Raw genomic sequence first — 26,388 nt, 5'->3', positions numbered from 1 at the left:
CATCTCCATCACCCACATCCCATCTCCATCTCCATCCCATCTCCATCACCCACATCCCATCTCCATCTCCATCCCATCTCCATCACCCACATCCCATCTCCATCTCCATCTCCATCCCATCTCCATCACCCACATCCCATCTCCATCTCCATCCCATCTCCATCTCCACATCCCATCTCCCATCCCCATCCCATCCCATCCCCATCCCATCTCCATCCCCATCACCTCCATCTTCATCCCACCTCCATCCCCATCCCATCTCCATCACCCACATCCCAGCACCTCCATCTCCATCGCCATTGCATCCCCATCTCCATCATCCTCATCCTATCTCCATCCCCATCTCCATCTTCATCTCCATCACCTCTATCTTCATCCCATCTCCATCCTGCCTCCATCATCCCCATCCCATCTCCATCCCCCACATCCCATCACCTCCATCCCCATCCCATCCCATCCCATTTCCATCCCCATCCCATCTCCATCTTCATCCCATCTCCATTTTCATCTCCATCACCTCCATCTTCATCCCATCTCCATCATCTCCATCATCCCCATCATCCCCATCACCTCCATCACCTCCATCCCCATCCCTGTCCCATCCCCATCCCCATCCCACCTCCATCTCCATCCCATCCCCATCCCATCTTCATCCCCATCCCATCCCCATCTCCGTCCCCATCCCATCCCCATCTCCATCATCTCCATCATCTCCATCCCCATCCCATCCCAACTCCATCCCCATCCCATCACCATCTTCATCTCCATCACCTCTATCTCCATCCCATTCCCATCCCATTCCCATCCCCACCTCCATCATCCCCATCCCATCTCCATCACCCACATCCCAATTCCATCCCCATCTTCATCTCCATCACCTCTATCTCCATCCCATCCACATCTCCATCCCCATCTCCATCATCTCCATCATCCCCATCTCCATCATCTCCATCATCCCCATCTCCATCATCCCCATCCCCATCATCTCCATCCCCATCTCCATCATCTCCATCATCCCCATCTCCATCCCCATCCCATCCCCATCCCATCTCCATTCCCATCCCACCTCCACCTCCATCACCCCCATTCCCCCCCCATCCCCTGACCCCATTGCCGTCCCCCACAGTGCGGCCCTGCCCACGGGCCCAGCTCTCCCTGGAGCACGGCTCGGTCCTGACCCACGCCATGGAGCGGGTGCCGGTGGAGGGCACCTGGGCCGAGTTCAGCTGCGACCCCGGCTACCGCCTGGTGGGGCCTCCCCGCAGCAACTGCACCCGCCTGGGCCGATGGAGCACCCCGAGGCCCTCCTGCGAGCGTGAGCGCCCATGGGGGGCTATAGGGTCCAGGGATGCCTTGGGGGCTCCATTTGGGGCAATGGTGGGGTTGGGGTCTCCATTGGGTCAATGGTGGGGTTGGGGTCTCCTTTGGGGTCAATGGTGAGGTTGGGGTCTCCTTTGGGGTCAATGATTGGGTTTAGGTCTCCATTGGGTCAATGGTGGCGTTGGGGTCTCCATTGGGTCAATGACGTGGTTTTAGTCTCCATTGGGTCAATGGTGGGGTTGGGGTCTCCATTGGGTCAATGGTGGGGTTTGGGGGTCCATTGGGTCAATGGTGAGGTTTGGGTCTCCATTGGGTCAATGGTGGGGTTGGGGACTCCATTGGGTCAATGGTGGGGTTGGGGTCTCCATTGGGTCAGTGGTGGGGTTGGGGTCTCCATTGGGGTCAATGGTGAGGTTTGGGTCTCCATTGGGTCAGTGGTGGGGTTGGGGTCTCCACTGGGGTCAATGGTGAGGTTTGGGTCTCCATTGGGTCAATGGTGGGGTTGGGGACTCCATTGGGTCAATGGTGGGGTTGGGGTCTCCATTGGGTCAATGGTGGGGTTGGGGTCTCCATTGGGTCAATGGTGGGGTTGGGGTCTCCATTGGGTCAATGACGTGGTTTTAGTCTCCATTGGGTCAATGGTGGGGTTGGGGTCTCCATTGGGTCAATGGTGGGGTTTGGGGGTCCATTGGGTCAATGGTGAGGTTTGGGTCTCCATTGGGTCAATGGTGGGGTTGGGGACTCCATTGGGTCAATGGTGGGGTTGGGGTCTCCATTGGGTCAGTGGTGGGGTTGGGGTCTCCATTGGGGTCAATGGTGAGGTTTGGGTCTCCATTGGGTCAATGGTGGGGTTGGGGACTCCATTGGGTCAATGGTGGGGTTGGGGTCTCCATTGGGTCAATGGTGGGGTTGGGGTCTCCATTGGGTCAATGGTGGGGTTGGGGTCTCCATCGGGTCAGTGGTGGGGTTGGGGGCTCCACTGGGGGCAGTGGTGGGGTTGGGGTCTCCTTTGGGGTCAATGGTGAGGTTGGGGTCTCCTTTGGGGTCAATGATTGGGTTTAGGTCTCCATTGGGTCAATGGTGGCGTTGGGGTCTCCATTGGGTCAATGATGTGGTTTTAGTCTCCATTGGGTCAATGGTGGGGTTGGGGTCTCCATTGGGTCAGTGGTGGGGTTGGGGTCTCCATTGGGGTCAATGATGTGATTTTGGTCTCCATTGGGTCAATGGTGGGGTTGGGGTCTCCATTGGGTCAGTGGTGGGGTTGGGGGCTCCACTGGGGGCAATGGTGGGGTTGGGGTCTCCTTTGGGGTCAGTGATGGGTTGGGGTCTCCTTTGGGGTCAGTGATGGGGTTGGGGTCTCCACTGGGTCAATGGTGAGGTTTGGGGCTCCATTGGGTCTATGGTGGGGTTTGGGTCTCCACTAGGGGCAGTGGTGCAGTTTGGGTCTCCATTGGGGTCAGTGACAGGGTTTGGGTCACCACTGGCATCCATGACGGGGTTTGGGTCTCTATGGGGTGTCAGTGGGGGTCTTTGGGTCTCTATGGGGTGCCAATGGGGGTCTTCGGGTCTCTATGGGGTGTCACTGGGTGTCACTGGGGACTCTATGGGGAGTCAATGGCTTTGGGGGTATCTCTTGTGACTCAGTTTCCCCCCACAGTTCGTCGTCCTTCCTCAGGTGAGTGTCCATGTGTCTATCCACCTCTATCCGTGTCCTTCCATGTCCATCCATGTCCACTCATGTCCATCCATGTCAATCCATGTCCTTCCATGTCCATCCATGTCCATCCATGTCCATCCATGTCCTTCCATGTCCATCCATGTCCATCCATGTCCTTCCATGTCCTTCCATGTCCATCCATGTCCATCCATGTCCTTCCATGTCCATCCATGTCCTTCCATGTCCTTCCATGTCCATCCATGTCCTTCCATGTCCATCCATGTCCATCCATGTCCTTCCATGTCCTACCTTCCATGTCTATGTCCATGTCCTTCCATGTCTACCCATGTCCCATGTCCTTCCATCCATGTCTATCCATGCACTTCCATGTCCTTCCATGTCCTTCCATGTCCATCCATGTCCTTCCATGTCAATCCATGTTTACCCTCTCTACCCATGTCCTTCCATGTCTATCCATGTTTATCCATGTCTACCCATGCCCACCCATGTCCTTCCATGTCTATCCATGTCAATCCACGTCTACCCATGTCTACCTATGTCCTTCAATGTCCACCCATGTCCTTCCATGTCCATCCATGTCCATCCATGTCAATCCATGTCTACCCTCTCTATCCATGTCCTTCCATGTCCTTCCATGTCTATCCAAGTTTATCCATGTCTACCCATGTCCACCCATGTCCATCCATGTCCTTCCATGTCAATCCATGTTTACCCTCTCTATCCATGTCCTTCCATGTTTATCCATGCCTACCCATGTCCACCCATGTCCACCCATGTCCTTCCATGTCCATCCATGTCTATCCAATATCCACCCATGTCTACCTGTGTCCTTCAATGTCCACCCATGTCCTTCCATGTCCATCCATGTCCATCCATGTCCATCCATGTTTATCCATGTCTACCCATGTCCATCCATGTTTATCCATGTCCATCCATGTCCTTCCATGTCTACCCATGTCCATCCATGTCAATCCATGTCTACCCTCTCTATCCATGTCCTTCCATGTCCTTCCATGTCTATCCAAGTTTATCCATGTCTACCCATGTCCACCCATGTCCATCCATGTCCTTCCATGTCAATCCATGTTTACCCTCTCTATCCATGTCCTTCCATGTTTATCCATGCCTACCCATGTCCACCCATGTCCACCCATGTCCTTCCATGTCCATCCATGTCTATCCATGTCCACCCATGTCTACCTGTGTCCTTCAATGTCCACCCATGTCCTTCTATGTCCATCCATGTCCATCCATGTCCATCCATGTTTATCCATGTCTACCCATGTCCATCCATGTTTATCCATGTCCATCCATGTCCTTCCATGTCTACCCATGTCCATCCATGTCAATCCATGTCTACCCTCTCTATCCATGTCCTTCCATGTCCTTCCATGTCTATCCAAGTTTATCCATGTCTACCCATGTCCACCCATGTCCATCCATGTCCTTCCATGTCAATCCATGTTTACCCTCTCTATCCATGTCCTTCCATGTTTATCCATGCCTACCCATGTCCACCCATGTCCTTCCATGTCCATCCATGTCTATCCATGTCCACCCATGTCTACCTATGTCCTTCAATGTCCACCCATGTCCTTCCATGTCCATCCATGTCCATCCATGTCCATTCATGTCTACCCATGTCCATCCATGTTTATCCATGTCTACACATATCCATCCATTTTTATCCATGTCTACCCATGTCCATCCATGTTTATCCATGTCTACCCATATCCATCCATGTCCACCCATGTCTACCTGTGTCCTTCAATGTCCACCCATGTCATTCTATGTCCATCCATGTCCATCCATGTCCATCCATGTTTATCCATGTCTACCCATGTCCATCCATGTTTATCCATGTCCATCCATGTCCTTCCATGTCTACCCATGTCCATCCATGTCAATCCACATCAATCCATCCCCACCCATATCCGCGTATCCACATCCCCCCCCTTTCCTCCCCCCCCCTTGCTCCTCCCCCCTCCCCTCCCTCCCTCCCCCCCATCCAATCCCTCCTTTCCCCATCCCCATCCCTCTTTTCCTCTCCCCCATCCCTCCGGAGTCTCCGCCCCGAATCCCTCCGGCTCCTCCGCTCGCCATCCTTCTGCTCCCCATCCCTCTCTTCTCCATCCCCATCCCTCTTATTCCCCCCCCATCCCTCTTATTCCCTCTTATTCCCCCCCAATCCCTCTTATCCCCCCCCCCCATCCCTGTTTTCCATCCCCATCCCTCTTCATCCTCCCCCCCTTCCCATCATTCCCTACGATCCCTTCATTCCCATTCCAAGCTCGAGCCCGGTGACATCAACGCCCCCCCCCCCCCTTCTCCTTCCTCCTTCTCCTCCTCTTCCTCCTTTCCCTCCTCCTCTTCCTCCTTCCTCCTCGTCCTTCCTCCTCCTTCTCCTCTTCCTCCTCCTCCATCTTCATCCTCTTCCTCCTCCTCCCTCTGCCCTCCTTCTCCTCCCTCCTTCTCCTTCTCCTTCCTCTTCCTCCCCATCCTCCTCCTCTTTCTCCTTCCCCTTCCATCCTCATCCCCTTCCTCCTCCATCTCCCCCCTTGCCCTTCCTCTTCCTCTTCTCCTTCATCCCCATCCTCCTCCTTCATCCCCTTCCTCCCCCCAACCCCCCCCCCCCCCCCCCCCCCATCCCCACCATGCCCCCCTTCCCCACCTCCTCCTGACCCATGGCTCCTGCCCCATCGCCCCCATGGCCCCCACGGTTGCCCCCCATGGTGCTGGCGCTGGCGCTGCTGGTGGCACCGGTGTCGGGCGCAGGGAAGAAGGCGGTGCACGTCGGGGCCCTGTTCCCCATGAGCGGGGGGTGGCCGGGGGGCCAGGCCTGCCTGCCCGCCGTGCGCATGGCCCTGGAGGACATCAACAGCCGGGGGGACATCCTGCCCGACCACGAGCTGCGCCTCATCCACCACGACAGCAAGGTGGGGGGGAATGGGGGGGGATGGAGGGGATGGGGGGGATGGAGGTGATGGAGGTGATGGAGGTGATGGAGGGGATGGAGGGGATGGAGGTGATGGGGTGATGGAGGTGATGGAGGTGATGGAGGTGATGGAGGTGATGGAGGTGATGGAGGTGATGGAGGTGATGGGGTGATGGAGGTGATGGAGGGGATGGAGGTGATGGGGTGATGGAGGTGATGGAGGGGATGGAGGTGATGGAGGTGGTGGAGGTGATGGGGTGATGGAGGTGATGGGGTGATGGAGGTGATGGAGGTGATGGAGGTGATGGAGGTGATGGAGGTGATGGAGGTGATGGAGGTGATGGAGGTGATGGGGTGATGGAGGTGATGAGGTGATGGAGGTGATGGAGGTGATGATGGAGGTGGTGGGGTGATGGGGTGATGGAGGTGATGAGGTGATGGAGGTGATGGAGGTGATGGGGTGATGGAGGTGATGGAGGGGATGGAGGTGATGGAGGTGATGGAGTGATGGAGGTGATGGAGGGGATGGAGGTGATGGAGGTGGTGGAGGGGATGGAGGTGATGAAGGTGATGGAGGGGATGGAGGTGATGGAGGTGATGGGGTGATGGGGTGATGGGGTGATGGAGGTGATGGAGGTGATATGGGGAAGGAGGGGATGGTGATGATGGAGGTGATATGGGGAAGGAGAGGATGGTGATGATGGAAGTGGTGATGGGGGTGATCGAGGTGGTGGAGGGGATGGAGGTGATGGAGGTGATGGAGGTGATGGAGGTGATGGGGTGATGGAGGTGATGGAGGGGATGGAGGTGATGGAGGTGATGGAGTGATGGAGGTGATGGAGGGGATGGAGGTGATGGAGGTGATGGAGGTGATGGAGGTGATGGGGGTGATGGAGGTGATGGGGTGATGGGGTGATGGAGGTGATGGAGGTGATGGAGGGGATGGAGGTGATATGGGGAAGGAGGGGATGGTGATGATGGAGGTGATATGGGGAAGGAGAGGATGGTGATGATGGAAGTGGTGATGGGGGTGATCGAGGTGGTGGAGGGGATGGAGGTGATGGAGGTGATGGAGGTGATGAGGTGATGGAGGGGATGGAGGGGATGGAGGTGATATGGGGAAGGAGAGGATGGTGATGATGGAGGTGGTGATGGGGTGATGGAGGTGGTGGAGGGGATGGGGTGATGGAGGTGGTGGAGGTGATGGAGGTGATGAAGGGGATGGAGGTGATATGGGGAAGGAGGGGATGGTGATGATGGAGGTGGTGATGGGGTGATGGAGGGGATGGAGGTGCTGAAGGGGATGGAGGTGATATGGGGAAGGAGGGGATGGTGATGATGGAGGTGGTGGTGGGTTGACGGAGGTGGTGGAGGGGATGGAGGTGGTGTTGTAGTCATGGAGGTGGTGATGGAGGTGATGATGTGGTGATGGAGGGGATGGAGGTGATGATGGGATAACTATGGTGATGGAGGTGATAGAGGGGATGGGGCCATGGAGGTGGGGATAGGGTGATGGAGGTGATGGGGGTGATGATGCAGTCATGTGGGTGCAATGGGGTGATGGAGGGGATGATGGGGTAATGATGGTGATGGAGCTGATGGAGGTGATGAAGGGGGTGGAGGTGATGGAGGTGATGAAGGGATGGAGGTGATGAAGGTGATGGAGGTGGTGATGGGGTGATGGAGGTGATGAAGGTGATGGAGGGGATGAAGGAGATGGAGGTGATGGAGGTGATGATGAGGTGATGGAGGTGATGATGGGGTGATGGAGGTGATGATGGGGTGATGGAGGTGATGAAGGTGATGGAGGTGATGGACGTGATGGAGGTGATGGAGGTGGTGATGGGGATGCAGTCATGGAGATGGTGATGGGGTGATGGAGGTGATGGAGGTGATGAAGGTGATGGAGGGGATGCAGTCATGGAGGTGATGGAGGTGATGATGGGGTGATGGAGGTGATGAAGGGGATGGAGGGGATGGAGGTGATGTAGGGGATGGAGGTGATGCAGTCATGGAGGTGATGGAGGTGATGATGGGGTGATGGAGGTGATGGAGGTGATGGAGAGGATGGAGGGGATGGAGCTGATGCAGTCATGGAGGTGATGGAGGTGATGATGGGGTGATGGAGGTGATGAAGGTGATGGAGGTGATGCAGTCATGGAGGTGATGGAGGTGATGATGGGGTGATGGAGGTGATGAAGGGGCAACGGGGATGGAAGCGCTTGTGGGGTGATGAAGGCGGTGATGGAGGTGGGATGATGATGATGGGGTGCTGAAGGGGATGGAGGTGATGGGGTGATGAGGGTGATGGTGGTGGTGATGGGGTGATGAAGGTGATGGTGGAGCTGGGAATGGGGCAGGGGGACAGTGAGGCATGGTGGCAATGGCACAGCAAGAAGTGCTGGGATATGGGTCAGGGTATGGGGCAGGCTATTGCCTCTATAGGGCAAGGATATGGGGCAGGCTATTGCCTCTATAGGGCAAGGATATGGGGCAGGCTATTGCCTCTATAGGGCAAGGATATGGGGCAGGCTATTGCCTCTATAGGGCAAGGATATGGGGCAGGCTATTGCCTCTATAGGGCAAGGATATGGGGCAGGCTATTGCCTCTATAGGGCAAGGATATGGGGCAGGCTATTGCCTCTATAGGGCAAGGATATGGGGCAGGCTATTGCCTCTATAGGGCAAGGATATGGGGCAGGCTATAGCCTCTATAGGGCCGGGGAAGCCATGGAGAGCTTAAGGGGCAAATCTATGGGGCAGGAGCAGAGGGGTTACATCAATATATAGAGCAGGGGGGGCCTGGCACCATTATGGGGGTCTATGGGGCAGATCTATGGGGCAGATCTATGGGGAACAGGGGGGTCATGGAGCCCTATTTGTCCTTCACCCCCTCCCAACCCCCTTCTTAATCCCCCCCCCCACCCCCCCGCGGTTGCTATGGCAACAGGATGCTGCTGGGTCCTGGCTCCGGTTGCCACGGCAACGGCACCAGGAGCATCCGTGTCCTGAATTATTCATCCCCCCCCCCCCCCCCCCACTGGGAAACAGCGGGAATGGGGGGGGGATGGGATGGATCGGGAACACCGGGAAGCGTGGATCCAATGGGGAAAAGAGGGGGGGTTGGGATGGGTTGGAGGGGACGGGGGGGGGGGGGGGGGGGGGGGGGTTGTCCTCAGACCCATTGTGATGCCCCCAACCCCTTTGTGATGCCCCCAAACCCATTGTGATGCCCTCGACCCCATTGTGATGCCCTCACCCCCATTGTGATGCCCCCACCCCCTTTATGACGCCCTCACCCCCATTGTGATGCCCTCGACCCCATTGTGATGCCCTCACCCCCATTGTGATGCCCTCACCCCCTTTATGACACCCTCACCCCCATTGTGATGCCCTTACCCCCATTGTGATGCCCTCCACCCCACTGTGATGCCCTCACCCCCTTTATGATGCTCCCAACCCCATTGTGATGCCCTCACCCCCATTGTGATGCCCTCAACCCCTTTATGATGCTCCCAACCCCATTGTGATGCCCTCACCCCCATTGTGATGCCCTCAACCCCTTTATGATGCTCCCAACCCCATTGTGATGCCCTCAATCCCATTGTGATGCCCTTACCCCCATTGTGATGCCCCCAACCCCATTGTGATGCCCTCACCCCCATTGTGATGCCCTCACCCCCTTTATGACGCCCTCACCCCCATTGTGATGCCCTCCACACCATTGTGATGCCCTCACCCCCATTGTGATGCCCTCAACCCCTTTATGATGCTCCCAATCCCATTGTGATGCCCTCACCCCCATTGTGATGCCCTCGACCCCATCGTGATGCCCCCAACCCCTTTGTGATGCCCCCAAACCCATTGTGATGCCCTCACCCCCATTGTGATGCCCTCACCCCCATTGTGATGCCCCCACCCCCTTTATGACGCCCTCACCCCCATTGTGATGCCCTCGACACCATTGTGATGCCCTCACCCCCTTTATGACGCCCTCATCCCCATTGTGATGCCCTCACCCCCCTTGTGATGCCCTCACCCCCATTGTGACGCCCTCACCCCATTGTGACGCCCTCACCCCCATTGTGACGCCCTCACCCCCATTGTGATGCCCTCACCCCCATTGTGATGCCCTCCACCCCATTGTGATGCCCTCCACCCCATTGTGATGCCCTCGACCCCATTGTGATGCCCTCACCCCCTTTATGACGCCCTCACCCCCATTGTGATGCCCTCGACACCATTGTAATATGACCGCCACCCCAGTGTGATGCCCTCACCCCCATTGTGATGCCCTCACCCCCATTGTGATGCCCTCACCCCCATTGTGACGCCCTCACCCCCATTGTGATGCCCTCACCCCCATTGTGATGCCCTTACCCCCATTGTGATGCCCTCCACCCCATTGTGATGCCCTCCACCCCATTGTGATGCCCTCCACCCCATTGTGATGCCCTCGACCCCATTGTGATGCCCTCACCCCCTTTATGATGCCCTCACCCCCATTGTGATGCCCTCACCCCCATTGTGATGCCCTCGACCCCATTGTGATGCCCCCAACCCCATCGTGATGCCCCCAACCCCTTTCTGATGCCCTCCCCCACACTGTGATGCCCTCGACCCCATTGTGATGCCCTCACCCCCATTGTGATGCCCTCCACCCCATTGTGATGCCCTCACCCCCTTTTTGACTCCCTCACCCCCATTGTGATGCCCTTACCCCCATTGTGATGCCCTCCACCCCATTGTGATGCCCTCACCCCCATTATGATGCTCCCAACCCCATTGTGATGCCCTCACCCCCATTGTGATGCCCTCATCCCCTTTATGATGCTCCCAACCCCATTGTGATGCCCTCACCCCCATTGTGATGCCCTCACCCCCATTGTGATGCCCTTACCCCCATTGTGATGCCCCCAACCCCATTGTGATGCCCTCCACCCCATTGTGATGCCCTCACCCCCTTTATGATGCTCCCAACCCCATTGTGATGCCCTCACCCCCATTGTGATGCCCTCAACCCCTTTATGATGCTTCCAACCCCATTGTGATGCCCTCACCCCCATTGTGATGCCCTCAACCCCATTGTGATGCACCCAATCCCATTGTGATGCCCCCAACCCCTTTATGATGCTCCCAATCCCATTGTGATGCCCCCAACCCCTTTATGATGCCCTCACCCACACTGTGATGCCCTCAACCCCATTGTGATGCCCTTACCCCCATTGTGATGCCCCCAACCCCATTGTGATGCCCCCAACCCCATTGTGATGCTCCCAACCCCATCGTGATGCCCCCAACCCGATTGTGATGCCCCCAACCCCATTGTGATGCCCTCTACCCCATTGTGATGCCCCCAACCCCATCGTGATGCCCCCAACCCCATTGTGATGCCCTGTGATGCCCTCAACCCCTTTATGATGCTCCCAACCCCATTGTGATGCCCTCAATCCCATTGTGATGCCCTCAACCCCATTGTGATGCCCCCAACCCCATTGTGATGCCCTCACCCCCATTGTGATGCCCTCAACCCCTTTATGATGCTCCCAATCCCATTGTGATGCCCCCAACCCCTTTATGATGTCCTCACCCCCATTGTGATGCCCTCAACCCCATTGTGATGCCCCAACCCCAATGCCCCCAAGCCCTTTATGATGCCCCCAACCCCATTGTGATGCCCTCACCCCCATTGTGATGCCCTCGACCCCATTGTGATGCCCCCAACCCCATCGTGATGCCCCCAACCCCATTGTGATGCCCCCAACCCCATTGTGATGCCCTCACCCCCATTGTGATGCCCTTACCCCCATTGTGATGCCCCCAACCCCATTGTGATGCCCCCAACCCCATTGTGATGCCCCCAACCCCTTTATGATGCCCCCAACCACATTGTGATGCCCTCAACCCCATTGTGATGTCCCCACCACCCCAGTGTGACCCTGGCCAAGCCACCAAGTACCTCTATGAGCTGCTCTACAACGACCCCATCAAGATCATCCTCATGCCCGGCTGCAGCAGCGTCTCCACACTGGTGGCCGAGGCTGCTCGGATGTGGAACCTCATCGTGGTGAGGATATGGGGTCCTATGGGATGTGGGGTGGGGGGTGTGGGATATGGGTTATGGGGTATGGGGTATGTTATGGGGTATGGGGTATGGGATAGGGGGGTTATGGGGTATAGGGGTATGGGATAGGGGGTATAGGGGGGATATGGGGTATGGGGTGTGGGATATGGGGTATGGGGTATGGGGTATGGGATATGGGATATGGGGTATGGGATATGGGATATGGGGTATGGGATATGGGGTATGGGATACGGAGTATGGGACATGGGATATGGGGTATGGGGTACTGGGTATGGGGTATGGGATATGGGGTATGGGGTATGGGATATGGAGTATGGGACATGGGATATGGGGTATGGGGTATTGGGTATGGGATATGGGGTATGGGGTATGGGATATGGGATATGGGGTGTGGGGTTTTGGGGTATGGGATATGGGATACGGAGTATGGGACATGGGATATGGGGTGTGGGGTATGGGATATGGGATATGGGATATTGGTTATGGGTCAGGCTGAACACAGGGGTTTGGGGCAGCCTCCTCAACGGACGGTGCCCCATGGGGTGGGAGGCGGAGGAGCTCTTTGCTCCCCTCCATCCCATCCCCATGGCGTGGGCCCGTGCCCGCAGCTCTCGTACGGCTCCAGCTCCCCGGCGCTGTCCAATCGGCAGCGCTTCCCCACCTTCTTCCGCACCCACCCCTCGGCCACGCTGCACAACCCCACCCGCGTGCAGCTCTTCAAGAAGTGGGGCTGGACCAAGATCGCCACCATCCAGCAGACCACGGAGGTCTTCACCTCGGTACGGGGAGGGGGGCACCCATTGAGCGACCAATGGGCGCCCAATGAGCGCCCAATGAGAGCTCAGTGAGCGCCCAAAGAGCACCCAATGAGTGCCCAATGAGCGCCCAATGAGAGCCCAATGAGAGCTCAATGAGCGCCCAAAGAGCACCCAATGAGTGCCCAATGAGCGAGAGCCCAAAGAGAGCACCCAATGAGAGCTCAATGAGCGGCCAAAGAGCACCCAATGAGAGCCCAATGAGCACCCAATGAGAGCCCAATGAGCGCCCAAAGAGCACCCAATGAGTGCCCAATGAGCGCCCAAAGAGCACCCAATGAGTGCCCAATGAGCGCCCAAAGAGCACCCAATGAGAGCTCAATGAGCGCCCAAAGAGCACCCAATGAGAGCTCAATGAGCGCCCAAAGAGCACCCAATGAGTGCCCAATGAGCGCCCAAAGAGCACCCAATGAGAGCCAATGAGTGCCCAAAGAGCACCCAATGAGAGCCCAATGAGCACCCAATGAGAGCCCAATGAGCGCCCAAAGAGCACCCAATGAGTGCCCAATGAGCACACAATGAGCACCCAATGAGAGCTCAATGAGCGGCCAAAGAGCACCCAATGAGAGCCCAATGAGCGCCCAAAGAGCACCCAATGAGTGCCCAAAGTGCGCCCAATGAGCACACAATGAGCACCCAAAGAGTGCCCAAATGAGCACACAATGAGCACACAATGAGTGCCCAATGAGCACCCAAAGAGTGCCCAAAGTGCGCCCAATGAGCACACAATGAGCACCCAAAGAGTGCCCAAAGAGCGCCCAATGAGCACACAATGAGTGCCCAAAGGGCACCAATGAATGAGTGCCCAAAGACCACCCAATGAGTGCTCAATGCACCCAGCACACAATGATCACCCAATGAGCACCCAATGAGCACCCAATGAGTGCTCAATGAGCACCCAATGAGCACACAATGAGCACCCAAAGAGTGCCCAAAGAGCCCACCTCGAGCACACAATGAGTGCTGTCAAAGGTGCCACCCTGCTTCTCCTGCCTTGGTCCCACCACCAGACCCTGGATGACCTGGACCATGAAGGAGGCCAAAGATCACCTTCAGGCAGAGCTTCTTCTCCGAGCACCCAATGAGCGCCGGTGCGCAACCTCAAGGTGAGGCCCCCTCCATGGCCCACTCTGTGTGCTCCCCATGGACCTGCAACCCTGCTTCTCCTGCCTGGTGATGACCAGATGGATGGATGATGGACCATGGATGGGTGATGGATGATGGATGGATGATGGATGATGGGTGATGGATGATGCTGATGGATTCTGGATGGGTGATGGATGGGCAATGGATGGTGAGGGATGGGTCCATGGATGGGTGATGGATGGGTGATGATGGATGATGGGTGATGGATGGGTGATGGATGGGTGATGATGGGTGATGGATGGGTGATGGATGGATGATGGATGGGTGATGGATGATGGATGGATGATGGATGATGGGTGATGGATGGGTGATGGATGATGGATGGGTGATGGATGGGTGATGGATGGGTGATGATGGATGATGGGTGATGGATGATGGATGGGTGATGGATGGGTGATGGATGGGTGATGATGGATGATGGGTGATGGATGGGAGATGATGGATAATGGATGGGTGATGGATGGATGGATGATGGATGGATGGATGGATGGATGGATGGATGTATGATGGATGGATGATGGATGGATGATGGATGGATGATGGATGGATGATGGATGGATGATGGATGGATGAATGATGGATGATGGATGGATGATGGATGGATGATGGATGATGGATGGATGATGGATGATGATGGATGATGGATGATGGATGATGGATGATGGATGATGGATAATGGATGATGGATGATGATGGATGGGATGATGGGTGATGGATGATGATAGATAGTGGGTTGATAATGGATGGATGAAGGATAATGGATTATTAATGGATGGATGATGGATGATGGATAATGGATTATTAATGGATGGATGATGGATGATGGATGGGTGATGGATGAATGATGGATAATGATGGATGATGGATGATGGATGGATGGTGGATGGATGATGGATGGATGATGGATGATGGATGATGGATGATGGATGAATGATGGATAATGATGGATGATGGATGATGGATGGATGGTGGACGGATAATGGATGATGATGGATGATGGATGATGGATGATGGATGGATGGTGGACAGATGATGGATGGTGGACAGATAATGGATGATGATGGATGATGGATGATGGATGATGGATGGATGGTGGACGGATGATGGATGATGATGGATGATGGATGATGGATGAATGATGGATAATGATGGATGATGATGACTGATGACCCCCTCGATGGCAGAAGTCCCACCCCAGCTCATTGTCTCCTGCAGCGCCAGGATGCCCGCATCATCGTGGGGCTCTTCTATGAGACCGAGGCGCGGAAAGTCTTCTGCGAGGTGAGGGGTGGCATATGGGGACATTGGGTGGTTATGGGGCGGAGCAAAGGGATGTGTGGGGAGGAAGATGGTGGCATCGATGGATGGAAGGGTGGGTAGATGTGAATGTGGTGGATGGATGATGGATGATGATGGATGATGATGATGGATGATGATGGATGGATCTATGGATGGATGCTGGATGCTGGAGCCCCCCGCAGGTCTACAAGGAGAAGCTCTATGGCAAGAAGTACGTCTGGTTCCTCATTGGTTGGTACGCGGACAACTGGTTCCGCATCAAGGACCCGGCCATCAACTGCACTGAGGCTGAGATGGCCGAAGCCGTTGAAGGCCACGTCACCACCGAGATCGTGATGCTCAACCCCGAGAACACCCGCAGCATCTCCAACATGGTACAAGGCCATCCTGGAGCCAGCTGGGAGCTCCAGCCCAGCCCATCCAGCCCATCCCAAGCCAACCCATCCCATCCCACCCCATCCAGCCCATCCCAAGCCAACCCATCCCACCCCATCCCATCCCTCCCATCCCATGCCACCCCATCACATCCCATCCACCCCACCCCATCCAGCCCATCCCATTCAACATATCCCATCCCATCCATCCCACCCCATCCCATCCCATCCCATCTCATCCAATCCATCCCATCCAACCCATCCCACCCCAACCAATCCCATCCACACCATCCCATCCTACCCAACCCATCCCAACCCATCCATCCCATCCCATCCTACCCAACCCAACCCATCCCAATGCAATCCAACCCCATCCCATCCATCCCATCCTACTCAACCCATCCCATCCACCCCATCCCATCCACCCCATCCCATCCAACCCATCCCACCCCAACCAATCCCATCCACACCATCCCATCCTACCCAACCCATCCCAACCCCTCCCATCCATCCCCTCCTACCCATCCCAATGCAATCCAACCCCATCCCATCCATCCCATCCTACTCAACCCATCCCATCCAGCCCATCCCATCCCATCCACCCCATCCCATCCACCCCATCCCATCCAACCCATCCCATCCCAACCAATCCCATCCACACCATCCCATCCTACCCAACCCATCCCAACCCCTCCCATCCATCCCATCCTACCCATCCCAATGCAATCCAACCCAACCCATCCCACCCCATTCCATCCATCCCATCCTACCCAACCCATCCCAATGCAATCCATCCATCCCATCCCATCCAACCCACCCCATCCCAAGCCATCCCACCCCATCCCATCCATCCCATCCTACCCAACCCAACCCATCCCAACGCAATCCAACCCAACCCATCCCACCCCATTCCATCCATCCCATCCTACCCAACCCATCCCAATGCAATCCAAGCCATCCCATCCCACCCCATCCATCCCACCCCCATCCCAACCCATCCCAACGCAATCCAACCCAAGCCATCCCACCCCACCCCACCCATCCCAACCAATCCAACCCAACCCATCCCAATCAACCCAACCCATCCCACCCCACCCCATCCATCCCATCCTACCCAACCCAACCCATCCCAACGCAATCCAACCCAAGCCATCCCACCCCACCCCATCCATCCCATCCTACCCAACCCAACCCATCCCAACGCAATCCAACCCGACCCATCCCACCCCATCCATCCCACCCCATCTCCTCTCCTCCCTCTTCAGACCTCGCAGGAGTTCATCGAGAAGCTACAGAAGAGGCTGGGGAAGAACCCGGAGGAGACGGGGGGCTTCCAAGAGGCCCCCTTGGCCTACGACGCCATCTGGGCCTTGGCCTTGGCCCTCAACAAGACCTCCACGGAGCTCCTGAAGAAGGGGTTGCGCTTGGAGGACTTCAACTACAACAACAAGAACATCACCGACGAGATCTACCGGGCCCTCAACTCCTCCGCCTTCGAGGGCGTCTCGGTGCGTCCCTTCCCTCTCCCCATGGTGCTCGTCCTCCACCCAGGGGTCCCCCATGGGGTCCCTTCCATAGGGAGAGGGGCCTATCAGAGGTCCCCCACGGCCCCATCGTCTCCATCCCCATCCCCACAGGGTCACGTTGTCTTCGACGCCAGTGGCTCCCGCATGGCCTGGACGCTCATCGAGCAGCTCCAAGGTGGGTGAAGGGCCTTGGGGTAAGCTCAAAGGTCCATGGTAGGGTTGGGTCATGTTGGGTGTCAGCAATGGGGTGGGTGATGGGGACCGTGGGTGGCATCAAAGGGGAGGAGCAAAGGTGGCCGTCGCCTCCTTGGGCACCTCTTCTGGCAAGGCTTGGTCTCCTTCACCATGAAGAAGTGGTCCTTGATGGAGCCATCATCATCATCATGGGGTGATCTCCATAGGGGAACCCAATGGTGGCCCCGTGTCCTCAATCAGGGTCCTTCTTGATGGCCCTATGGAGCTCATCATCATCATCATCATCATCATCATCATTGGGTGCTCTCCATGGGGGAACCCAATGGTGGCCCCATGTCCTCAATCAGGGTCCTTCTTGATGGCCCTATGGAGCTCATCATCATCATCATCATCATTGGGTGCTCTCCATGGGGGAACACAATGGTTGCCCCATGTCCTCAATCAGGGTCCTTCTTGATGGCCCTATGGAGCTCATCATCATCATCATTGGGTGCTCTCCATGGGGGAACCCAATGGTTGCCCCATGTCCTCAATCAGGGTCCTTCTTGATGGCCCTATGGAGCTCATCATCATCATCATCATCATTGGGTGCCCTCCATAGGTCTCCATAGGGGAGCCCAGTGGTGGCCCCATGTCCTCCACCAACGTCCTTCTCGAAGATGCTGGGTCTGGGGCTCCATCTGAGCACGAAGAACCCCTCCCTATGGGGCGCGATGGGTGATTCCAACCTGCCCCACATCTTCTCCCCCATAGGAGGTGTCTACAAGAAGATCGGTTACTACGACAGCACCAAGGACAACCTCTCCTGGTACAACAACGACAAGTGGATTGGTGAGTGGGGCCACCAAGGGGGTGTCCCCACATCCCTTCTGTGGGGCTGGGGAGGGTGGGGGAGAAGACCCTATGGTCCCTTCATGGTGCTATGGGGTCTACAGGTGGTTCCCCACCAGCCGACTACACCAAGGTCATCACCACCTTCCGCTTCCTGTCCCAGAAGCTCTTCATCTCCGTCTCCGTGTTGGCTTCCTTGGGCATCCTCTTGGCCATCATCTGCTTGGCCTTCAACATCTACAACGGGCACGTCAGGTCGGTGCTTGGCGTTGGGGGACAGTCAGGGCCTATGGGACCTTTTGGGGGCCACCAAGGCTGTCGATGGCCCTATAGGACCTTCAGGTCACATTAGGGCTGTAGATGGCCCTATAGGACCTCAAGGTGCCACCAAGGCTGTCGATGGCCCTATAGGACCTCAAGGTGCCACCAAGGCTGTCGATGGCCCTATAGGACCTTCAGGTGCCACCAAGGCTGTCGATGGCCCTATAGGACCTTCAGGTGCCATCAAGGCTGTCGATGGCCCTATAGGACCTCCAGGTGCAACCAAGGCTGTCGATGGCCCTATAGGACCTCAAGCTGTAGATGGCCCTATAGCACCTCAAGCTGTAGGTGGCCCTATAGCACCTCAAGCTGTAGGTGGCCCTATAGCACCTCAAGCTGTCGATGGCCCTATAGCACCTCAAGCTGTAGGTGGCCCTATAGTACCTCAAGCTGTAGGTGGCCCTATAGCACCTCAAGCTGTAGGTGGCCCTATAGCACCTCAAGCTGTCGATGGCCCTATAGGGGCCCTATAGGTGCCACGGGGGCTCTCCTGCAGGTACATCCAGAACTCCCAGCCCTACCTGAACAACATGACCGCCGTGGGGTGCACCTTGGCCTTGGCCGCCGTCTACCCCCTTGGCCTCGATGGCTACCACATTGGACCCGGCCTGTTCCCCTTCGTGTGCCAGGTACAGGGGGGGCATTGGGGGTGCTCGATGGGGACACCCCAATGGGGGTCAATGGTGGGGATGGGGGCAAGAGGAGGAGCATTGGGGGTGCTCGATGGGGACACCTCAATGGGGGTCAATGGGGGGGATGGGGGCAAGAGGAGGAGCATTGGGGGTGCTCGATGGGGACACCCCAATGGGGGTCAATGGTGGGGATGGGGGCAAGAGGAGGAGCATTGGGGGTGCTCGATGGAGACACCCCAATGGGGGTCAATGGTGGGGATGGGGAGGTCCAACCAAGCGTACCCCATCTCCTACCCCTCTTTCTATAGGCCCGCCTGTGGCTCCTGGGCCTTGGCTTCAGCCTGGCCTATGGGAGCATGTTCACCAAGATCTGGTGGGTCCACACGGTCTTCACCAAGAAGGACGAGAAGAAGGAGAAGAGGAAGGTGAGGAGAAGAAGGGGATGGGCTCAAAGAGGAGCCCAATGGGGGTCCTTGATGGTGATGGTGATGGTGGTGTTCTCCCCCCTCCTCCCCCGTAGACCTTGGAGCCATGGAAGCTCTATGCCACCGTGGGGCTGCTGGTGGGGCTGGACGTGGTCACCTTGGTCATCTGGCAGATCGTGGACCCATTGCATCGCACCATTGAGGTGGGGGCATGGGTATGGTGTTGGGCATGGTGAAGGTGTTGGGGTCACGGTCAAGGTGTTGGGGTCACGGTCAAGGTGTTGGGGTCACAGTCAAGGTGTTGGGACATGGGCATGGTGTTGGGCATGGTCAAGGTCTTGGGGTCACAGTCAAGGTGTTGGCACATGGTCAAGGTGTTGGGCATGGTCAAGATGTTGGGGTCACAGTCAAGGTGTTGGGCATGGTCAAGGTGTTGGGGCATGGGCATGGTGTTGGGCATGGTCAGGGTGTTGGGCATGGTCAAGGTCTTGGGCATGGTCAGGTGTTGGGCATAGTTAAGGTGTTGGGGCATGGTCAAGGTGTTGGGCATGGTCAGGTGTTGGGGCATGGTCAAGGTGTTGGGCATGGTCAGGTGTTGGGCATGGTCAAGGTCTTGGGCATGGTCAGGTGTTGGGCATAGTTAAGGTGTTGGGGCATGGTCAAGGTGTTGGGCATGGTCAGGTGTTGGGGCATGGTCAAGGTGTTGGGCATGGTCAGGTGTTGGGGCATGGTCAGGTGTTGGGCATGGTCAGGTGTTGGGCATGGTCAAGGTCTTGGGGTCACGGTCAAGGTGTTGGGCATGGTCAGGTGTTGGGGCATGGTCAGGTGTTGGGGCATGGTCAAGGTGTTGGGGCATGGGCATGGTGTTGGGGTCATGGTCAAGGTCTTGGGGTCATGGTCAAGGTGTTTGGCATAGTCAAGGTGTTGGGGCATGGTCAAGGTGTTGGGGCATGGTCAAGGTGTTGGGGGCATGGTCAAGGTGTTGGGGTCACAGTCAAGGTGTTGGGGCATGGTCAAGGTGTGGGGCATGGTCAAGGCCTTGGGGTCACAGTCAAGGTGTTGGGGCATGGGCAAGGTGTTGTGGGGCCATTCAATGTCTAGGGAGGTCCTCAAGGTGTTGAGGTGCTGCTTGGGGACAACCCAACCCCACCCCAACCCCCCGCCCCCCCTTTTGTCCCCCCCATATCCCCATAGGAGTTCACCAAGGAGGAACCCAAGACGGACACGGACGTCTCCATCCTGCCCCAACTGGAGCACTGCAGCTCCACCAAGATGAACACTTGGCTTGGTGGGCATCAAGGAGGGCTCCATGGTTGGGGGGGGGCGGGGGTCCCCATTGGGTCGATGGCCATGGAGGTCCATGGGAAGCCATTGGATGGTCCTTGTTTGACCCATTCCTCCATCCCAAAGGGATCTTCTATGGCTTCAAGGGCTTGCTCCTGCTCTTGGGCATCTTCTTGGCCTATGAAACCAAGAGCGTGTCCACCGAGAAGATCAACGACCACCGAGCGGTGGGGATGGCCATTTACAACGTGGCGGTGAGTTCTCCATCACCCCCTGCTCGGCTCTTCACCCCACAGCCCGCTGGCGGCCATTGGTGGCCATTGGTGGCTATTGGTGGCCATTGGTGGCCATTGGTGGCCATTGGTGACCATTGATGGCCATTTGGACAATTGGGACCATTGGTGGCCATTGGGACCATTGGTGACCATTGGTGACCATTGGCAGCCATTGATGACCATTGGTGGCCATTGGGACCATTGGTGATCATTGGTGACCATTGGCGATCATTGGTGACCATTGGCAGCCATTGATGACTATTGGTGGCCATTGGTGGCCATTGGGACCATTGGTGACCATTGGTGACCATTGGCAGCCATTGATGACCATTGGTGGCCATTGGTGGCCATTGGGACCATTGGTGATCATTGGTGACCATTGGCGATCATTGGTGACCATTGGCAGCCATTGATGACTATTGGTGGCCATTGGTGGCCATTGGGACCATTGGCAACCATTGTTGACCACTGGTGACCATTGACTACCATTGGTGACCATTGGTGGCCATTGGCGTCCATTGGCCACCATTGGCTGCTATTGGCTACCATTGGCTACCATTGGTGGCCATTGGGACCATTGGCACCATTGGCACCCATTGTTGACCATTGGTGACCATTGGCTACCATTGGTGACCATTGGTGGCATTGGGACCATTGGCAACCATTGTTGACCACTGGTGACCACTGACTACCCTTGGTGACCATTGGTGGCCATTGCGACCACTGATGACCATTGGTGGCTATTGGCGTCCATTGGCTACCATTGGTGGCTGCTATTGGCTACCATTGGTGGCCATTGTGGCCATTGGTGACCGCTGGTGGCCATTAGTGACCCCATCTCCTTCCACCCCCTAGGTCCTCTGCCTCATCACAGCGCCCGTCACCATGATCCTGAGCAGCCAACAGGATGCGGCCTTCGCCTTCGCCTCATTGGCTGTTGTCTTCTCCTCCTACATCACCTTGGTGGTCCTCTTCGTGCCCAAGGTGATGGTGGGGACGAGGGATGGGGGGGGTCCAAGGGTTCCTAATGGGGCTGGGGAGGACCCAGCATCCCAATGGGTGGAGGTGAGTACCCAACATTCCATAGGCCCATTGGGTGACCATAGGTCCATTGGGTGGCCATAGGCCCATTGAGTGACCATAGGTCCATTGGGTGGCCAAAGGTCCATGGGCAGCCATAGGCTCATTGGGTGTCCATAGGGGGCATTGGTGTGTCCATTGGGTGCCATAGGCCCATTGGGTGCCATAGGCCCATTGGGTGACCATAGGTCCATTGGGTGGCCATAGGTCCATTGGGCGGCCATAGGCCCATTGGGTGGCCATAGGCCCGTTGGGTGCCCATAGGCCCATTGGGTGCCCATAGCCCCATTGGGTACCCGTAGCCCCATTGGCTGACCCATAGCCCCATTGGGTGCCCATAGCCCCATTGGCTGACCCATAGCCCCATTGGGTGCCCGTAGCCCCATTGGGTGCCTGTAGCCCCATTGGGTGCCGGTAGCCCCATTGGGTGCCGGTAGCCCCATTGGGTGCCCAATAGCCCCATTGGGTGCCTGTAGCCCCATTGGGTGCCCCATAGCCCCATTGAGTGTCCGTAGCCCCGTTGGGTGCCAGTAGCCCCATTGGGTGCCCCATAGCGCCATTGAGTGTCCATAGCCCCATTGGGTGCCCAATAGCCCCATTGGGTGCCGGTAGCCCCATTGGGTGCCCAATAGCCCCATTGGGTGCCTGTAGCCCCATCGGGTGCCCCATAGCCCCATGGCTGAGGGCGGCGGTTGCAGATGCGGCGCCTCATCACCCGCGGCGAGTGGCAGTCGGAGCAGCAGGACACCATGAAGACCGGCTCGTCCACCAACAACAACGAGGAGGAGAAATCCCGGCTCCTGGAGAAGGAGAACCGGGAGCTGGAGAAGATCATTGCGGAGGTTGGGGGGCCGGGGGGGACAACCGGATGGGGGGTGGAGGGGGAGGCAGGAGGGGTGGAGCTGGAAGGGTGTGGATGGAAGGGTGGAGATGGAAGGGTGTAGATTGGAGGGTGTAGATTGGAGGGTGTAGATGGAAGGGTGTAGATTGGAGGGTGTAGATTGAAGGGTGTAGATTGGAGGGTGTAGATTGGAGGGTGTAGATTGAAGGGTGGAGATTGGAGATGGAAGGGTGTAGATTGGAGGGTGTAAATTGGAGGGTGGAGATTGGGGGGTGTAGATTGGAGGGTGTAGATGGAAGGGTGTAGATGGAAGGGTGTAGGAAGGGTGTAGATGGAAGGGTGTAGATTGGAGGGTGTAGATTGAAGGGTGTAGATGGAAGAGGGTGTAGATTGAGGGTGTAGATTGGAGGGTGTAGATGGAAGGGTGTAGATGGAAGGGTGTAGGAAGGGTGTAGATGGAAGGGTGTAGAAGGGTGTAGATTGAGGGTGTAGATTGGAGGGTGTAGATTGGAGGGTGTAGATGGAAGGGTGTAGATTGGAGGGTGTAGATTGGAGGGTGTAGATTGGAGGGTGTAGATGGAAGGGTGTAGATGGAAGGGTGTAGATTGAAGGGTGTAGATTGGAGGGTGTAGATGGAAGGGTGTAGATGGAAGGGTGTAGATGGAAGGGTGTAGATGGAAGGGTGTAGATTGGAGGGTGTAGATGGAGGGTGTGTAGGATGGAGGGTGTAGATGGAAGGGTGTAGATTGGAGGGTGTAGAAGGGTGTAGATTGGAGGGTGTAGATGGAAGGGTGTAGATTGAAGGGTGTAGATTGGAGGGTGTAGATGGAAGGGTGTAGCTTGAAGGGTGTAGTTTGAAGGGTGGAGCTTGAGGGTGTAGCTTGAAGGGTGTAGATTGAAAGGTGGAACTCGAAGGGTGTAGCTTGGGGGGCTGTACCTTGGGGGGCTCTAACTTTGGGGGGCTCTAACTTTGGGGGCTTTACTTTGTAACTTGGGTGGGCTTTAACTTGGGGGGCTGTAACTTGGGTGGGCTTTAACTTGGGGGCTGTAACTTGGGGGGCTTTAACTTGGGGGGCTGTAACTTGGGGGGCTTTAACTTGGGGGGCTGTAACTTGGGGGGCTTTAACTTGGGGGGCTGTAACTTGGGGGGGCTTTAACTTGGGGGGCTGTAACTTGGGGGGGCTTTAACTTGGGGGGGCTGTAACTTGGGGGGGCTTTAACTTGGGTGGGCTTTAACTTGGGGGGGCTGTAACTTGGGGGGCTGTACCCCGGGGTGATCCCCCCCTCCCCCTCCCCATTGATCCCCACTTCCCCCCCCCACCCCCCCAGAAACAGGAGCGCGTCTCCGAGCTCCGGCAGCAGCTCCAGGCCCGGCAGCAGCTCCGTTCCCGGCGCCGCTCCTCGTCCTCCGCCACCGGCACCACCGGCGGCACCACCACCGACCCCCACCCGCAGGGGGCGCCCACCCCCCCGGGGGGTCCCTTCTACCCCCAGAGCCTGCCCCTCGTCCGCTGCCTCGTGGCCGAGCAGGCCGACAAGATGGGCAGGGGCAACTGCGACGGGAGCCGCGTGCATCTGCTCTATAAGTGACCCCCTTCCCCCCCCCCCCCCCTTCCATGGGGCAATTAACGTGGGGCAATTAGCATGGGGGGGTAATTAACATGGGGGTCATTCATAGGGGGGTGATTGAAATGGGGGTGTTGAAAAGGGGGGTAATTGCAATGGGAGGGGAGGAAATAGGGGGTCTATCGGCTCTATAAGTGACCCCTCCATGGGGCAATTAACGTGGGGCAATTAGCATGGGGGGTAATTAACATGGGGGTCATTCATAGGGGGGTGATTGAAATGGGGGTGTTGAAAAGGGGGGGTAATTGCAATGGGAGGGGAGGAAATAGGGGGTCTATCGGCTCTATAAGTGACCCCTCCATGGGGCAATTATATGTGGGGCAATTAGCATGGGGGGTAATTAAGGTGGGGGTAATTAACATAGGGGTCATTGTAATGTGGGGGGATTAAATTGGGGGGTAATTGCAGTAAGAGGGGGGTAAATATGGGGTCTATCGGCTCTATAAGTGACCCCTCCATGGGGCAATTAACGTGGGGCAATTAGCATGGGGGGGGGGTAATTAACATGGGGGTCATTCATAGGGGGGTGATTGAAATGGGGGTGTTGAAAATGGGGGGTAATTGCAATGGGAGGGGAGGAAATAGGGGGTCTATCGGCTCTATAAGTGACCCCTCCATGGGGCAATTAATGTGGGGCAATTAGCATGGGGGGTAATTAAGGTGGGGGTAATTAACATAGGGGTCATTGTAATGGGGGGGGATTAAATTGGGGGGTAATTGCAGTAAGAGGGGGGTAAATATGGGGTCTATCGGCTCTATAAGTGACCCCTCCATGGGGCAATTAACGTGGGGCAATTAGCATGGGGGGGTAATTAATATGGGGTAATTAACATGGGGGTCATTAATAGGGGGGTGATTGAAATGGGGGTGTTGAAAAGGGGGGGTAATTGCAAAGGGAGGGGGGGAAATAGGGGGTCTATCGGCTCTATAAGTGACCCCTCCATGGGGCAATTAATGTGGGGCAATTAGCATGGGGGGGTAATTAACGTGGGCTCACTAATATGGGTGTGATTAAAAGGGGGGTAATTACAATGGGAGGGGGGTAAATATGGGGTCTTTCGGCTCTATAAGTGATCCCCCTCTCGGGGTAATTAGCATGGGGGGTAATTAGCATGGGGTAATTAATATGGGGGTAATTAGCATGGGGGTAATTGCAATGGGGGGTGATGAAAATAGGGGTAATTGCAATGGGAGGGTGTAAATATGGGGTCTACCTGCTCTGTAAGTGACCCCCCAGGGGTAATTAACATTTGGGGGTTAATTAACATGGGGTAATTAACGTGGGGGTAATTCCAATGGGAAGGGGGTAATTACCATGGGGAAGGGGGTACTTAGAATGGGAATGGGGTATTTACAATGGGAATGGGGTAATTACAATGGGAAGGGGTTAATTACAATCGGGATGGGATAATTACAACGGGAAGGGGGTAATTACAATCGGAATGGGGTAATTACAATGGGAAGGGGGGTAATTACAATGGGAATGGGTTAATTACAATGGGAAGGGGTAACTACTATGGGGAAGGGGGTAATTACAATGGGAAGGGGTAATTACTATGGGGAAGGGGGGAGTTACAATGGGAAGGGGGATAATTACCATGGGAATGCGGTAATTACAATGGGAAGGGGGGTAATTACAATGGGAAGGGGTAATTACTATGGGAAAGGGGGTAATTACAATGGGAATGGGGTAATTACAA

At 56.3% G+C, this 26,388-nt stretch overlaps 1 protein-coding gene across 1 annotated transcript; it reads left to right on the top strand.

Annotated features, from left to right (window-relative positions):
- The first annotated feature begins 1,139 nt into the window (after window positions 1–1,139).
- On the top strand, window positions 1,140–24,652 carry LOC130599806 (gamma-aminobutyric acid type B receptor subunit 1-like). Its single transcript, XM_057410571.1, is given in 21 exon segments — window positions 1,140–1,315; window positions 2,978–2,995; window positions 5,774–5,934; window positions 11,866–12,000; window positions 12,627–12,797; window positions 13,844–13,871; window positions 13,874–13,907; window positions 15,167–15,260; window positions 15,461–15,652; window positions 16,918–17,160; window positions 17,290–17,353; window positions 18,127–18,204; window positions 18,309–18,459; window positions 19,022–19,154; window positions 19,466–19,582; window positions 19,678–19,785; window positions 20,777–20,870; window positions 20,993–21,120; window positions 21,997–22,125; window positions 22,920–23,063; window positions 24,392–24,652. Coding segments are annotated over 21 exon segments (2,613 nt in total). The 5' UTR covers window positions 1,140–1,185.
- The last annotated feature ends 1,736 nt before the right edge of the window (window positions 24,653–26,388 follow it).

This window comes from Pezoporus wallicus, unplaced genomic scaffold (genome assembly GCF_028554395.1).
Source record: "Pezoporus wallicus isolate ANWC-B61680 ecotype Strahan unplaced genomic scaffold, APGP_CSIRO_Pwel_v1 contig_10281, whole genome shotgun sequence".
In the NCBI taxonomy this organism is placed as follows: Eukaryota; Metazoa; Chordata; class Aves; order Psittaciformes; family Psittacidae; genus Pezoporus; species Pezoporus wallicus.
The sequence above is the reverse complement of the archived record's forward strand: the minus strand, read 5'-3'. Positions and strand labels throughout refer to the sequence as shown.